Source organism: Marmota flaviventris, chromosome 14 (genome assembly GCF_047511675.1).
Source record: "Marmota flaviventris isolate mMarFla1 chromosome 14, mMarFla1.hap1, whole genome shotgun sequence".
Taxonomy (NCBI): domain Eukaryota; kingdom Metazoa; phylum Chordata; class Mammalia; order Rodentia; family Sciuridae; genus Marmota; species Marmota flaviventris.
The window spans coordinates 28,994,171-29,009,129 of record NC_092511.1 but is presented as its reverse complement, the minus strand read 5'-3'; the positions used below and the strand labels follow the sequence as shown (position 1 = coordinate 29,009,129).

The following is a 14,959-nucleotide window of genomic DNA, read 5'->3' as shown; positions in this document are numbered from 1 at the left end:
AATTCCAAATTATCTTTCACTTCATTTGTGCTATGTATAGTCTTGATCTTGTGGATTTAACACATCAAAGTTTCCATTTTTCCTGTAAATGATAAATATTTTCTTCCTATACAACTATTATTAAAATGTTATCACGGACCTCTCAGGATCCCTGATCCCTTTTCAGTGAGTCTTCACCTTAAAGTGCATGTCTATTCGATTTTCCACATGCTTACACAGCAAGTATGCATAGCACATTTCTGTAGTGTGAAGATTCTTTCATGTCTCAGGGAACTCTTGGGTAGCCAATCCAAACTCATGTAACTGCTTTTTCATAAAACTGCCAAAAGGCTTACTCATACATGGGGATCTGGGAGGCATTTTTTTGAAAATGAATCAGTCCTGTTGACTCAAGGAAAACAACCAACATTATTTGTTGTTAATAATGAAATTCAAGATCTCAAGCAAAGATTAAAATTTTTAGAAATCTTATAACCACTATCTTGAGCTTGACAGTATAACAGCATATCCCTAGGTAAAAAAAAAAAAAAAAAAAAAAAAAACTTTTCTGATGAAATTAGTGGTGACACTATGATCGTTCTATAATAAAGTGTACCAACATTTGGAAGACTACCTAAGTCAGTTGGTATTTTTCAGATGACCAATGTATAATATACAAAGTAGACCAAATAATTATAAGTAAACAATGCTAACAGCTTGACTTAGTTTCAAATTGTAATTAATCTTCAGTGGCATCGAAGAAGAAAATCTCCATGCTTTTGTGAAAGGGTATTATTTAAATCCTCATTTTCCAACAACATATCCATGTGAGGCCACATTTTCTTCATATACTTCAAGTAAAATAACATGGAATACAGTAGCAGATAAAAAGAATCCATTGTCTTTTATTAAGCCAGATATTGAAGAGATTTGTAAAGCTGTAATTTAAGCCAGGGGCAATGCCCTACACTTCTAATTCTAGTTACTCAGAAATCTGAGGCAGGAGGATTGCAAGTTTGAGGTCAAGTCCCTGTCTCAAAATAAAATTTTAAAAAAGGGTTGGGGATTCAGCTCAGTGATAGTATGTGCCAGCCCCTGGGCTCAATCCCCATTATCTTCAAAAGCAAAACAAAGGCTGGGGTTGTGGCTCAGCAGTCAAGTGCTTGCCTAGCTGGTGTGAGGCCCTGGGTTTGATCCTCAGCACCACGTAAAAATAAATAAATAAAATGAAGGTGTTGTGTCCAACTACAACTAAAAAATAAATATTTTTTAAAAAGTAAAGAAAAATAACCTAAGACAATGCTATTCTTCTTGACATAGTAATTTTTTTTGTCTGAAAACTATTTTTCATAAACATGCGGTTTACATTAATAGGTAATGGGTTTATTATTTTAAATAACTATAATTATTTAAAAGTTTTCTGTTGTAATTGCTAATAAATACCAACACATATAACCCACTAAAATAAAATTTCTGGGATCCTTGATTTTTAAGTGTATAAAATGGTCCTGGCACTGAAATGCTTGAGAATCATCTTTCTGATGTATTAAGTTTCAGTTCTTTGGATTGTCCTCAATTTAAGTTTAATTACAGTAAGAGACAACCTTAGAAATATTGGCATTAGCCAGGCATGGTGGTGCACGCCTATAATCCCAGCACCTCAGGAAGCTGAGGAGAAGGAGGATCACAGGTTCGAGGTTGGCCTCAGCAACTCAGTGAGACCCTGTCTCAAAAAATGAGTAGAGTTCAGATATAGTCCAGTGATAGAGCACTACTAGGTTCAATCCCAATATTAGGAAAGAAAAGAAATTGACATTATTCACATTTTTCTTCCTAGTTATCGGAGCATTTTCATCCCTCTGTGGCCCTTTTTGCAAAAACTATCCTTCAGGTAAGTCTAAAATATTCAAAAATGGTATAGGTTTTGATAATCAATAATTGGTCATATGATATTTTCTCCACCATCTAGAATCATATATATATATATTTTTTTTTTTTTCCACTACTCTTGTAGAGGAACAACAACTTGTTTAATACAGAGCAGCAAATAATTCTTCCCAATGTCTGAGATGAATAGAAATGTGGGACATTAGAAAACCACAATGGTTATTCATTACATTTTCTGGAGAAAGATTGCCCTCTCCCTATTTGCTGAGTTTCCCACTTTAGGGTTTGATTCCCAGCTAATGGTTAGATGGCCACATTATTCTTATTTACCTACACACAAAATCAACATAGCATCATATAATGTGTATGTATATGTATATTTAATTCATTTGTAGTACAATGTGTATTTGAGGGATATTTGAACGATTATCTGTGCCTTTGATACAAGATAATAGAAGCTTATGTTTTTCTTTTTTATTTTCTTACCTGGAGAGACTGATTTTTTCCCCCATTTTTTCTTTTCAGGGAAATTATATCCAGTATTCCGGGGACCCACTGCAGGATTTCACCCTAATGAGATTCTTGGATCGATTCGTATACCGAAATCCAAAGCCACATAAAGGCAAAGGTAGGCTTCTGTTTAATGAATTATTCAGTGTTCGATGTTGATACTTAGTAAACAACATGAACACAGGTCTTATATTAGACTGTCCTGATTTATATTTCAGAAAATACTGACAGTGTTGTGATGCAGCCAAAAAGGAAACATTTTTCAAAGGATACTCATGGTCTTGCTGGTAAGTATAAAGGTTGGACAATTGAAACAGAAAAGATGGTACAAGACAATAAAACATAAATTATATTATTCTTTGCTCTACTTTACCAAAGTAAAAATTTCAAACATATCCAAAAGTAAAACCAAACAGTATGATGAAGCCTCCCAGCTTAAGCACTTATTACCATTTTCCTTTCTTGTATTATCTATAGCTCTATCAGTAACTCCTTCATAAATGTTCTTTTATGGCTCAAATCATTTTAAGTTCTCTGATATAGGCTTAGCAGGAAAAAAAAAAAGTTGACTTTGTCATGGAGTATCATTTTAAACTTCATTGATAATCCTTCTACTTCTGTTAAACAGGATCTGATTCTGCTTTTCTATTCAGAGCAGACATTTCTTTGCATGTGAAATCCTACCTTCCCTTTGTTCTGAGAGTAGGATTAAGATGAACTTTATAAATCATTTAATTTCCAACTGACTGACCTCACAAAGAGCTACAGATATAAAAGAGCTTACTCAAAATTAAAAGTAGAATTAGAAGTCAGATTTTCTTTCATTGAGGATGAATCAGATGTCTTTAATTCTGAAGGACGAAAGCTAATGTTTTTGTCATTCATTATTCTTGTTTCTTAATTTTCTTAATAAGTAAAATTATAGAAAATTCTGTTTACCTTTACTTCCTGTTCTTAGAATGACAAGCACAAGTTTAAAATGATTATACATTAGAATAACTATGGAGCTGGGGTGGTGCCTCAGTGGCAGAGTGCTTGCCCAGCATATGTGAAGCACTGGGTTCAATCCTCAGCACCACATAAAAATAAAGTTAAATAACTCTTTGAATTTTTATTTCTCTTAAAATTTGGATGCTGGAAGCAACTGGAAGACTCAAAGAATCCTTTACTTTTACTGTGACTGGGCTATGAACTGCCTACTTTTCTCTGTGACATCAACAGTCTCATATGTTGAATCCTCTCCACAACAACTTTTCCCAAGATTGTTCTTTGCATTTCAGGATCCCTTCTGTCCACCTTCCTCACATTTTAAGATATTAGAATTATAGATGTATTGTATTTGGTCCTCAGAGGTTGTCACATAAAGGAGATTACTAAGGTAAATTAAAATGCTTTATTTTTACAGTGAATAGTAAGGAGTTCCTCGCAAAAGAAGAAAGCCAAATACCAGTGGATGAAGTGTTTTTCCACAGGTAATATATTTAATGTAGTTTCATTGGGGAACTTTTTAAATTTTTAGATCCCCTAAAATCCTTCATTGACATTGTTATAGTTTGAAAAGATCAGAGAATAATGTGTCTATAATTCTATTTTGTAAAGGAAATTAAGATTACTCATTTTGCTGATCTTAAGATACCTTAATGAAAATACAGTCAGCTTGAGGAATTTTTAATAATTTAGCATATAAATTTTTGTTTATGATCTTGAATTTATAGAATTTCGTCTTTTTTTTAATACAGTAATTTTATAGACTTAAAATCTACATTAGTTTAGGCCAGGCGCAGTGGTGCACACCTGTAATCCCAGCAGCTCAGGAAGCTGAAACAGGAGGATCATGAGTTCAAAGCCACCCTCAGCAACAGCAAGGCACTAAGCAACTCAGAGAGGCCCTGTCTCTTAATAAGATACAAAATAGGGCTGAGGATATGCCTCAGTGGTCGAGTGCCCCCGAGTTCAATTCCTGCTACCAAAAAAAAAAAAAAATCTATATTAGTTTAATATAGTGATAACTCATCAGTAATTTGGCCAGATCATGGCCTTTAAAGCAGAATTGGCCAGATTCATTGTGCCTTCGTAGAAATAAGTTCTAAATCTGCTAGAATTACTGTTAATAACTTATAAAAGTAAAATTATTTTAGCTGGTTAATAGGTTAATTTGACTTAATTTTAAAGGTATGGATATCATCTGGAAAATACTTTTTTTTTTCTTTTTTTGCTGTGTCCTAGTATAAGAGTAGGGCTGACAAACTATTGTGATTTTGAGATCATTTAGACCAAAATATTCTAATACTTAGATTGTCAGTATTGAAGCTGAAACAACCTATTGCTCTACTTTTGTGTTTTCTGTTGTCGTCCTTACTTTTTTCACATACTGATGATCAAACCAGGTCCTTGTGCATGCTAGGCAATTGCTGTACTACTGAGCTGCACCCCCCATCCCCCACTGTGCCACGCTGATTAAGATGAGTTAATCAGTGAGTTGTTAAGAAATAGTTTATAAGAAACTAAGATTGTTGAAATTTATTCCACTGCATTTCTCAAGTTTATATCTATTTTGTTGAAATCGAATTATTTTTTGTATATTGACAAATTTCACTCATCTCCAATTGAGTCTATACATAAAAAATTTATTATAATTGTGGTTTGTCTTCAGTGTTTTGATTATATCAAGATCAGACCTTTAATAAATACATAAGATGCATTTTTGTTTTAGGTATTATAAAAAAGTTGCTATTGTTAAAGAGAAACAAAAACGGAGTGCTGATGAAGAGAGTATAGAAGATGTGGATGATGAGGAATTTGAAAAGATGATTGGTAATTTGTTTTTATTGAATCTCAGTTTTAGATCTATTAATATTTATTATTAGAACATGGAACCTTAGTGGCAGAAGTGAGCTTAGTGTTTAAAAAATCATTTAGCTAAGAATATCATGTAAGTCATAATGAAGGATTAAGAAATATTTTGATGGTATATGGTAACTCAACCACATGTAATCTAAAAAATAGTCTAAGTGAGAAAGTTTCTATTTATATGGTATATAATTCCTAAGGCCAAATAAGAACCATATTTATTGTTCACAGTCTCATAATACTATTGCTAGAATTAGTCTACTGTCTCATCTATTTTATCTTCCCACAGCACTTGAAATTTTAATTGAAATGTAACAGACTAAAACAAAATACATGCAAAATTGGAAAGACTTAACATTGATTTCACTTTTGTTACATTATATCTACTAAAAATAAGCAGCTAAATAGTTCTTATAAAGTAAAAAAGAACTGAAGTTACAAGTCATTTTATTTAATGTACTTTTTTCTCCATAAAGCAACTGTAAAAAGAAGTAGAACCCGTTTTAGTATAAACACTTCATTAAAATCAGCTTTTAACAGACTTATACATTCTAAGACACACCAATAGTAATCATGTTTCTGTCATTTTGGTGCTTGTCATAAACGACAGAACCATAATTTCTGCTACTATAATTGATTCAGATATAAGACATGTCAACCTTGTTATTCTTTGCTGTGTTTCACAATTTGAATCTTGTTCTCTGACAGACACATTTGAAGATGATAACTGTTTCACCCCTGGAAAGGATGATCTTGATTTTGCCAGGTAAAATACTTTACTTCAATCTTCTCTTTACTGTTTCCTAATACTTCCCAAATTGTTGTCCCCCACAGCAGCAGACCTAGATCTATATGATGTTATGGGGAAATTGTATTCAACTAAGTTTGGGAAGTGAGTGTAGTACTTTTATTTTGGACATTTGTAATACATGTTAGTATACTCTGAGTAGTCTTTAATTTTCCTTTTAAGTCATTCAGTAGCCTTGTACCATATTAGGCCCTAAACACTTTAGAAAACAATACCCTCATTACATTATAAGTTTGGGATTTTTTTCTAGCAATATGAAGAAAAAAACAAAAAAAGCTAAGGATAACTTGGAATATGAGGATTCAGAGGATAGCGATGATGAATTCGATAACCTGGATGATGATGAAGTTTCTTTGGGAAGTATGAATGATGAAGAATTTGCTGAAATTGATGAAGATGGAGGAACATTCATGGATGTGTTAGATGATGAAAATGAGAGCATTCCAGGTGAGTTTTTGTTGTTCTTGTTTTTAATAAAATACAAATACAAAAAAAATCCTTTCTCAGTCTTGGCTACTTTTTCTAATAAAGATTTCTAATGTAATCTGTATTCAAATTAATACAATAAACTAGAATTTTTAAAGAGGACCTTTTTCTTATTTCAAACCAAAGGTTTAAAGGCAGTATTTTTTTGTTGAGTTTTGAGTTTGGAACTTTTTTTTTTTTTTATATTTATGTTTTAGTTTTAGGTGGACACAATATCTTTATTTATTTATTTATTTTTTAATGTGGTGCTGAGGATCGAACCCAGTGCCTCACGCATGCTAGGCAAGCGCGCTTCCACTTGAGCCACATCCCAAGCCTCAAGTTTGGGACTTTTAATCAATAATTAGCCTCTCTATACAATACTAGTTGAGTGTGTATATTGTATCTTTTTAATGTTAGAATAATAATTAACGGGCTGAGGTTATGGCTCAGCGGTAGAGCACTCCCCTAGCACATGCGAGGCCCTGGGTTCAATCCTTGCCATCAGACTAAGATTTTAACATAACTTGAAGTTCTTTTGTTTTGAAATGGCTTAATAACAAATTTATTTGGGTAACAGAGTCTGATGAAGACAGCTCAAAAGTCAATACTAAGAGAAGCAAGAGAAAGGATGATGACGATTTTGACTTTGCTGGGTCATTTCAAGGTAAGAAAATGCATTTAATCTTTTAACTGAAACATTATCCATGTGAAAAGTATTATTCATTATCATTTTTGGAGATAAACTTTTCTATTGGTTAATAAGATTTAGGATTTTTTTTTCCTTAAAGATGTTTCTATAATTGGTAATAGGGTTTTTTCTTTTAATGTGAAAATTGTTGACATTCACCTTAAATCATTTTCATCTTCCTAAGTTTCTTCTTCTCACATTTAAATATCTCTATCTAGATCATCTTTTCATTCATGTTTAAAGCACTTCATCATATATAAGCCCTGGATTCTCAGAGTGTTGCTTTTTCCTTTCCTCAGCAAAATATTTTCCTTGCCATTTGACCCTTGTCAGAATTCATGCTCCTTGGGGCTGTGGTTGTGGTTCAGTGGTAGAATGCTCACCTAGCACATGTGAGGCACTGGGTTCAAACCTCAGCACCACATAAAAATGAAATAAAGATATTATGGTGTCCACCTACAACTAAAACAAAATAATAAATATTTTAAAAAAAGAAAAAAGAATTCATGCTCCTTCATTAATTACATTCTCCTTTATGATTAATTCTCTAATATTCTTTATATTGCATAAGATTATGCTTTATAGTATTAACATTTGCAAAGTACAAATAAAAGAAAAAGTTCTATGTCAAGTGACACTTCCAAGTTTTTGATAAAAATATGGAAAGCACTAAATGCTTTGTTTCTAATGTCTTTCTAGCTTGTACTTACTGGAAGATACTGATAAAAATAAAAAATAGATTTGCAAAGTTAAATAAAAACAATTTAAATATTTTTAAAGAAACTATTTGCATTTTGGTAGTAGTCTCATATTTAAGCCTACAAAATTTTTTTATCAGCTCTTAAAAATACTGCTGGTATTATCCCCTAATACTTAAATGATTTAACTGATAAAAATTTACATTATAATAAGTTATTTTCCAGATTTTTACTCCCCTTGAGTGATAGTAAATCACATTTTATTAAGAGCATATGCTCAAATGCAGTTTTCCTGAGGCTCGTCCCTCAGGGCTGGGGTATAGAGCGCTTCCCTGGCATGTGCAAGGCCCTGGGTTCAAGCCTTAGTACCATTAAAAAAAGAGGGAAAAAGAAAAAAGACCAAACAACCTAAGGGAACTTTTAAGAAAATGGTACAGACATACTTATTCATAGAGTTCACACAGATACTGCTATGCTAGTATTTACTCAATTCTTATGTAATATACTTTTCACCTTAATAAAAATGAAGAAGAAATGCTCAGTCAGTGGTGGAGCGCTTGCCTTACATGGGTGAGGCCCTGGGTTTGATCCTCAGCACCACATAAAAAAATAAATAAATAAAGATATCGTGTCCATCTATAACTAAAAAAAAAATTTTTTTTTAAAGTGGCTCTGATGTGTCAACACAAAGACTTATACAGGATTGATCGTACCAGCCTTATTCATTAATGCTAAATCAACATAAAACAAATGTCCATTAACTGATAAATGGATAAAAAAGAATGTGATATATCCATACACTAGGATGTATTCAGCCAATGGAATGAAGTACTGATACATAACATGGATGAGCCTCAAAAATATTATACCAGCTAGGAAGATATAGGCAACCATATAAATGACTCCATTTATATGAAATAGTTAGAAAAGGCAAATCAAAAACAATGTAAATCCAGGGAAATAGGGGTAGCATGGCTGCAAATGGGCACCAAGGATCTTTTGGAGTTGATGGAAATGTTCTAAATTGGCTTATGGTCATGGTTGAACAACTCTGTAAGTTTATTAAAAAACTGAATTAATGTTACTTCAGGCAGCTGAATTTTTAAATTATAATTTTTAAAAATTTTTTAAAATCCTCATTACCACATAAAAATAAATAAAAATAAAGGCATGCTGTCCATTTACAACTACAAAAAAAAATTTTTTTAAATTGTATTTGCCTTAAATATTCCAAAAACCCATCCATGTCAACCTTGGAATTTTAATCTGGGTTGATAATATTTCGCTTAAGGGCAAATTCTGATCAGTGGCCAGATCTGAAAAATAAGAACATACTATTGTCATCTGAAAAATTCTATTAGAATATCAGCTTTCTTAAAAATTGTATGTAGTAATTCTTAAATTATGTTTATTCAAGTATCTGCTTCCTAACAGTGCTAGAAGATAATTGCAATTATATCTTTACTCAACTATAATTTTTTACATAAGCTCATGTTGAAAGATTTACATTTTTTAAAAATATATATATATATATATATATATATATATGGGATTTAGAATTGAATAACTGGACACTGTTTTTTTAGGACCAAGAAAAAAAAAGAAAAGAAACCTCAGTGACTCCAGCCTGTTTGTATCTGCTGAAGAGGTAAGGCTAATATACTGTTTTTAGAAGTTAGCTATTCTACATTTTTTACATTTTCTAATAAACTTTTTTTTTTTTTTTTTTTTTTTAAGTTTGGCCACCTGTTGGATGAGAATGTGGGATCCAAGTTTGATAATATTGGCATAAATGCCATGGCTAATAAAGATAATGCAAGTAAGTAACTTGAATTTTTTAATTGAAATTTTTAAAAATAGCCTTGTCTAGGGCTGTAGTTCAGTGGTAGTGGTAGAGCATTTGCCTAGCATTTCTAATCTTAATAGTTACTGTTTCTATTCTTTACTAAAAGTGTTCCAGGGAAATGAAATCTTCGGAACATTTTTTCCTTTTCCTTCCTTAGTCATTTATTTGTAAAATATTAATCTTTGACAATAAAAACAGAAGAGCAACGAACAAGGAGTGGGTTTGCATAGTGGGTGGGAAGCCACAGGCCAAAGCAGACCTGAAGTTCCTGTTACTTGGTAGGATGTTCTGTGGTAGTTCAGAGTCTATAATGGGATTAAATTCATCTTTCTTCTCCTCTCAAAGGTCTCAAACAGCTCAGATGGGAGGCTGAACGTGATGACTGGCTACATAACAGAGATGTGAAAAGTATTATCAAGAAAAAGAAAAATTTCAAGAAGAAGAGGCAGAAACCCACTCATAAAACTAAAAAGCAAAGGAAATGAATTATTAAATTATAACTTAAAATTCTACTTATACTTACTCTTAATTTTTGCTATTCATCCATTTCTCTTGATCTTGCCTTCTGATTTCATACATTCCAGACTGTTCGATGGCTTTATAGTAAACTATAAATAAAAGTAACTGCCATTTATAAAAATCATATAAAATGTTAAACTTTCATTGAGAAAAATAATCTTTTTTCCATATTGCTAATAATTAAATGAAAACAACAATAATATTAACATATGTTAATATGTAAGTTCTAACTACTGTGTAACCTGTGTAAGTTCTAACTACTAATTACCGTAATGAGCACTGATCAAGTGTTATAACATAATCTTGTTCTGTCCTTGTAACAATCACCTGAGGATTAACATTACTTGACAGAAGCAGCTCTGAGAGATAGCAAACTTGAGATAAAACAAATTTTTAAAACTGAGGTTTAAGTTGTGGTTTGCTTCACCCAGATGGGTCTCATTCTACATTCTTAATCACTGGAAGTACTAAGAATCTGCCCATATCTAACTCAGCTCTCATCTAGATAACTAAGTAAGAATTTTCCCCACTATGGTCTCAGAAGGAGCTAAAATAGGGGTGAATAGTTTTTTTGGAAACTGAAATACGATAAAATAAAGCCATTTAAGTCCTCAGTCATAATTTACTGCAGAATTTACAGATTACCTGAAAAAGTTGTTATGTACTCCTTTTTACTTAAGGAAAACATACCTTCCAAGATGAAGGGAAATTTCTTGCTCATTGTTTGCCTGAAATCTAATGAAAAAAAGGAAGTTAGACATGATCAGATATTCATCTTAGTAAAACATAAAGGCACAATTTTGTAATTTAGAGTCTTTATGATACAAAGAGTTTTAAATGTGATGTAATTTAGAAATGTAAATTTTCATTAAACATAACTATGAATTTTTATGGGTGTTATTTTATCTTGACAAGGAATTGGAAATAAAATCATACCTAGTTTTTTAAACTAATACCAAACTTTAATTTGCTTTTAAAAACTATTGGTATGTTTTCTTTATGCCCTTTCTTATATATAGTTCACATATATGTATATAGTTTAATATGTATTACTTTATAGTTTAATATGTATTAACTCTGTATAAAAATTTGTAATTATCCAGTAGCACTCTGGTACACAGTGTTCCAATAAGATACTTTGAGGAAGAGAAGTGACACACTTCAAAGATAAGTCACCACCCTACTCTTTGCTTCATTCAGTTTTAGGGCAAGAAAAAGCAGTACTTCCTAATTTAAAATGTTGAGAACTCTAATATAAATCACTTTCAGTGATTGCACAGGGAAGGGTTTTATTGCTCACTATTGATGTATAGGAAGATTACTATAGCCCAAGTAAACTGGTTATCCTGAGAATACAGTGATATTACTTCCTGCTTTCTGTAAGTCTACCAAGCAAGGAAATACAATGGGCAGGCTGCTCCCAAACTAATGCTGACCCTCCCCTTCCCACAAGTAAAACCCATAGTTTTGGAAGTTTCCCAAGTCTAAAAGCAAATTAGCATGTGAAAAATGTGAGAGTCACCTCATCTACCATAATAAATACCTTGCTTCCTCTCTGCCCATAAAAATATCTAATACATTGAATCTGAAGGAACATTTTTCCAAAAATGCCAATAGCATTTAATAACTAAAATGCATTATGTCTGTCTTGAAAGCATTAACTACTGAATTATGATTACCTTGACTTGTATTCATCTTATTAAACAAAAAATAAGCTCCAAAAACGCCCATCAATTCAGCTACTAAAATTCCTTTAAACATCTTCTTTGCCATTGATTCCATTTTGTGGGCCATCCTACATTTAACAATAACAAATATGTATAAACTCAAATGAACATGCTTAAATTTATTTTGCCACATCTATAAAAAAATAACTCCATTCACACAGTGTGAAATACTTTATAGGAATTAGACCCCAAAATTACTACATTGTTTTAGACACATCCTACATACCTAGTTTTCATCTCAATGCCTAAGCAGCACAATAACCAAAGATTCAAGACTGCATAAAGCACAGAAAGGGATTTAAAATCCAAGAAGGCATTATTAAAAAAACTTAACTTATAAAAATTTTTAAAGAAGTTGAAGTATGTGCTATACAGTTCATGCATTTTGCTAGACACTAAGGATACAAAGTTGAGCAGTAAGCTAACTGCTTCCTCTTCCTGGGGAGATACTATTCTAAGTCTTAAAACTTGAATTGCATTGCCCAAGAGGCTCAGCCTGCAATCCTCCACTCCCAATCTCAATTCTCATTCAGCAAGTCTAAGGTTGGCACCCCAGTAATCTGCCCTTTAGTAGGCACTCCAAGTAATTTTTATGCAAGAAGCTCATGGGCCACATAAGGGGGAAAACTGATTAGGTGATGACCCAATAAGTGGCAACACAGACTAGATCTTGATTCTCTTCCTGTAATTGAAATAAAAACTAATCAAGAAAGTTGAAGTTGGGCTGGGGATGTGGCTCAAGTGGTAGTGCGCTTGCCTGGCATGCGTGCGGCCCAGGTTCGATCCTCAGTACCACATACAAACAAAGATGTTGTGTCTGCCGATAACTACAAAATAAATATTTAAAAAAAAAAAAAAAGAAAGTTGAAGCCAGGAGCAGTGACACACCCTGTAATGCCAGAGACTAGTGAGGCTGAGGCAGGAAAATCACAAGTTCCAGATCAGCCTCAGCAATTTAGTGAGACCCTGTCTCAAAAATAAGAAAAGGCTGAGTGTCAAGCTTGGTGGTAGAGCACAACAGGGTTAAGCATCACAAAACATGAAAAAAGTTTAGTGGGCTGGGAGTGTAATTCCTAGGTAGAGTATATGTTTAGCATATGTGAGGCCCTCAATTCAATCCCCAGAAAGCTTAAAAGAGAGAAAGAGTCTTTCTAATTAGTGTAAAAACTGAGATGGGCAAGAAATGGGCAATATGAGACTTACTGAATATACGAAACCTAAGTCCAAGTTCTTGTCCTGCCTCCATATAATCTCAAAATCAAGAATGGGAGAACCACTAGTTTTTAATCTTACATTGTGATTCTCCCTTGCCCCCACCCCCATCCTTTTTCTCTCTGTACAGTGGCAGTTTGTTGTCTTAACGCTATCCAATCCCAGTTGTCTCTCATCACTGGCAGATGCTTACTCCGTTTCTGCCTTCTTTTCACAATACCTAGGAGTAGGGTGGGAATCTCCTAGTTCCTAGAGAGCTAAAAAGTTGATTTAACCTGTCTTCCACCATTCTAGATCCTTCAGACAATTTTAAAATCTTAGTTTTATAAGCGTGTAGGCATCTCCTTCCAATACCATCATATCTTCATCAAGTATTCACCACCCCAACTCCCCACCCAAATAACCAACTCTCGTTTTGATAATGTGCTCGCCTAGGGACCAAAAGATTAAATTTTTTATTATTCTTACAAGAAATGAAGCAAAAGAAGTTAGAACTTTGGATGAGTAGGTGAGAATGGTTTTGTTCTATTCTCTACAATACTGTGCATTACTGACAAAATAAGTCATGCTCAGCAGAGAGTTCTCTTGGTTTTTTATGTATTTTCTAGTTATTGATGAACCTTTATTTCATTCATTTATTTATATGTGGTGCTGAGAATCAAACACATGCCATGGCAAGTGCTGAGCCATAACCCCAGCCCTCTTGGAGTTATTTTTTAAGTTCAAGACAACAAGACCTGCCTGCAACCAGGTCTACAGCTTAAGGAATCCAAGCCAAAAAAAAGAAAAAAAAAAAAAAAAAATGTCGCTGGAAGAGATTGATGCTAAGGATTAAAAAAATAATAACACTGTGATAATAAAACATTTGCCTTTCTTTAAAAATATAAACTCTGAGCTTCAGGGACAGAGTTTCTATCAGCTCACAAATACCCTTTGGTTAAAAACCACCAGGGGTGCCCTGACCAGAAAATGTGGCAAGGGAGCACCTGGGTATTTTCAGCACCAGAATACCCAGGATTGCCAAAGCGCGTGGGGCTTAGATGAAATTTAAAATGAAGCAATCAGTCAAGCTCAAAGAAAAGAAGGGGTGAGTGTCATGGGTTAACATCATGCTGTCCTGGCAAACTGGCTTCCGGTGCACACGCTGCAGTGCTGAAGTGTCCGGATTGCGCAGCGCTGTCCCGAAACCCCTGACCTGAGGCTGTGAGTGAAGGCTGCAAATCAAAGTCGCTGATTTGAGAAGTGGCCTACAAGGCCCAGCATCTCAGGGCGACACGAATCGGAACAGCAAGGCCTCCCAGTGTAGAAGCGAAGAGCGACGTTTCCCAGCATCTCGGCCCTGGGCTTGAAGAGCAAAAGCAGTCGCGCAGATTCCCGCGGTAGGGAACCAAGCTCCCGGCGGACGCCTCAGCTCCGCTCCCACCCCTCTGGGATTCCCGGGCCTCCCTGCCTTCCGCCGGGTACTCTCGGGGCGGGTCTGCACCGACACGCGCGTGGTGAATTGGCTGCACCACCCCAGCCAAGGTCGACCAGCGACCCGGAAATGCTCGGCCTCCCGAGCACGGGACACAGTGACACTGGAGTGTCCGAGATCTCATAACTTGGCAAGGCCTCGCTTCCAAAATAAAAACTTAAAAACAAAAATAAACCTGTCCCTGTGGTCTCCCGGGAGTTACAACTAAGGCAGCCTCACGGGTGCCACCAGCCGCTCTTACCTGAAGTGCACGCACCCAAGCAGCGCGTGCGCGAGGCTGCAGCGCCCGCCCC

At 34.3% G+C, this 14,959-nt stretch overlaps 2 protein-coding genes across 8 annotated transcripts in view; one reads left to right on the top strand and one right to left on the bottom strand.

The window, feature by feature from the left end:
• Cebpz (CCAAT enhancer binding protein zeta) overlaps nucleotides 1-10,656 on the top strand; it is a 19,581-nt gene extending 8,925 nt beyond the window's left edge. For both annotated transcript variants that reach the window (XM_071601497.1, XM_027933475.3), the window contains exons 6-16: nucleotides 1,817-1,870; nucleotides 2,392-2,494; nucleotides 2,595-2,663; nucleotides 3,782-3,848; nucleotides 5,090-5,190; nucleotides 5,935-5,992; nucleotides 6,285-6,481; nucleotides 7,080-7,166; nucleotides 9,475-9,536; nucleotides 9,626-9,707; nucleotides 10,080-10,656. In XM_071601497.1, the coding sequence (XP_071457598.1) occupies nucleotides 1,817-1,870; nucleotides 2,392-2,494; nucleotides 2,595-2,663; nucleotides 3,782-3,848; nucleotides 5,090-5,190; nucleotides 5,935-5,992; nucleotides 6,285-6,481; nucleotides 7,080-7,166; nucleotides 9,475-9,536; nucleotides 9,626-9,707; nucleotides 10,080-10,219 (1,020 nt within the window). In that variant the 3' untranslated portion in view covers nucleotides 10,220-10,656. The remainder of the gene's footprint in view (nucleotides 1-1,816; nucleotides 1,871-2,391; nucleotides 2,495-2,594; nucleotides 2,664-3,781; nucleotides 3,849-5,089; nucleotides 5,191-5,934; nucleotides 5,993-6,284; nucleotides 6,482-7,079; nucleotides 7,167-9,474; nucleotides 9,537-9,625; nucleotides 9,708-10,079) is intronic.
• Cebpzos (CEBPZ opposite strand) overlaps nucleotides 1-14,959 on the bottom strand; it is a 24,439-nt gene extending 9,480 nt beyond the window's left edge. Inside the window, exons 1-6 of one of the 6 annotated variants that reach the window (XM_071601503.1) lie at nucleotides 14,842-14,857; nucleotides 12,872-12,946; nucleotides 11,933-12,050; nucleotides 10,944-10,988; nucleotides 10,258-10,342; nucleotides 9,703-10,120 (exon numbers count right to left, since the gene is read on the bottom strand). In XM_071601503.1, the coding sequence (XP_071457604.1) occupies nucleotides 10,260-10,342; nucleotides 10,944-10,988; nucleotides 11,933-12,047 (243 nt within the window). In that variant the 5' untranslated portion in view covers nucleotides 12,048-12,050; nucleotides 12,872-12,946; nucleotides 14,842-14,857 and the 3' untranslated portion in view covers nucleotides 9,703-10,120; nucleotides 10,258-10,259. The other 5 variants (XM_071601502.1, XM_027933476.3, XM_027933478.3 and 2 more) reach the window with 5 other exon arrangements.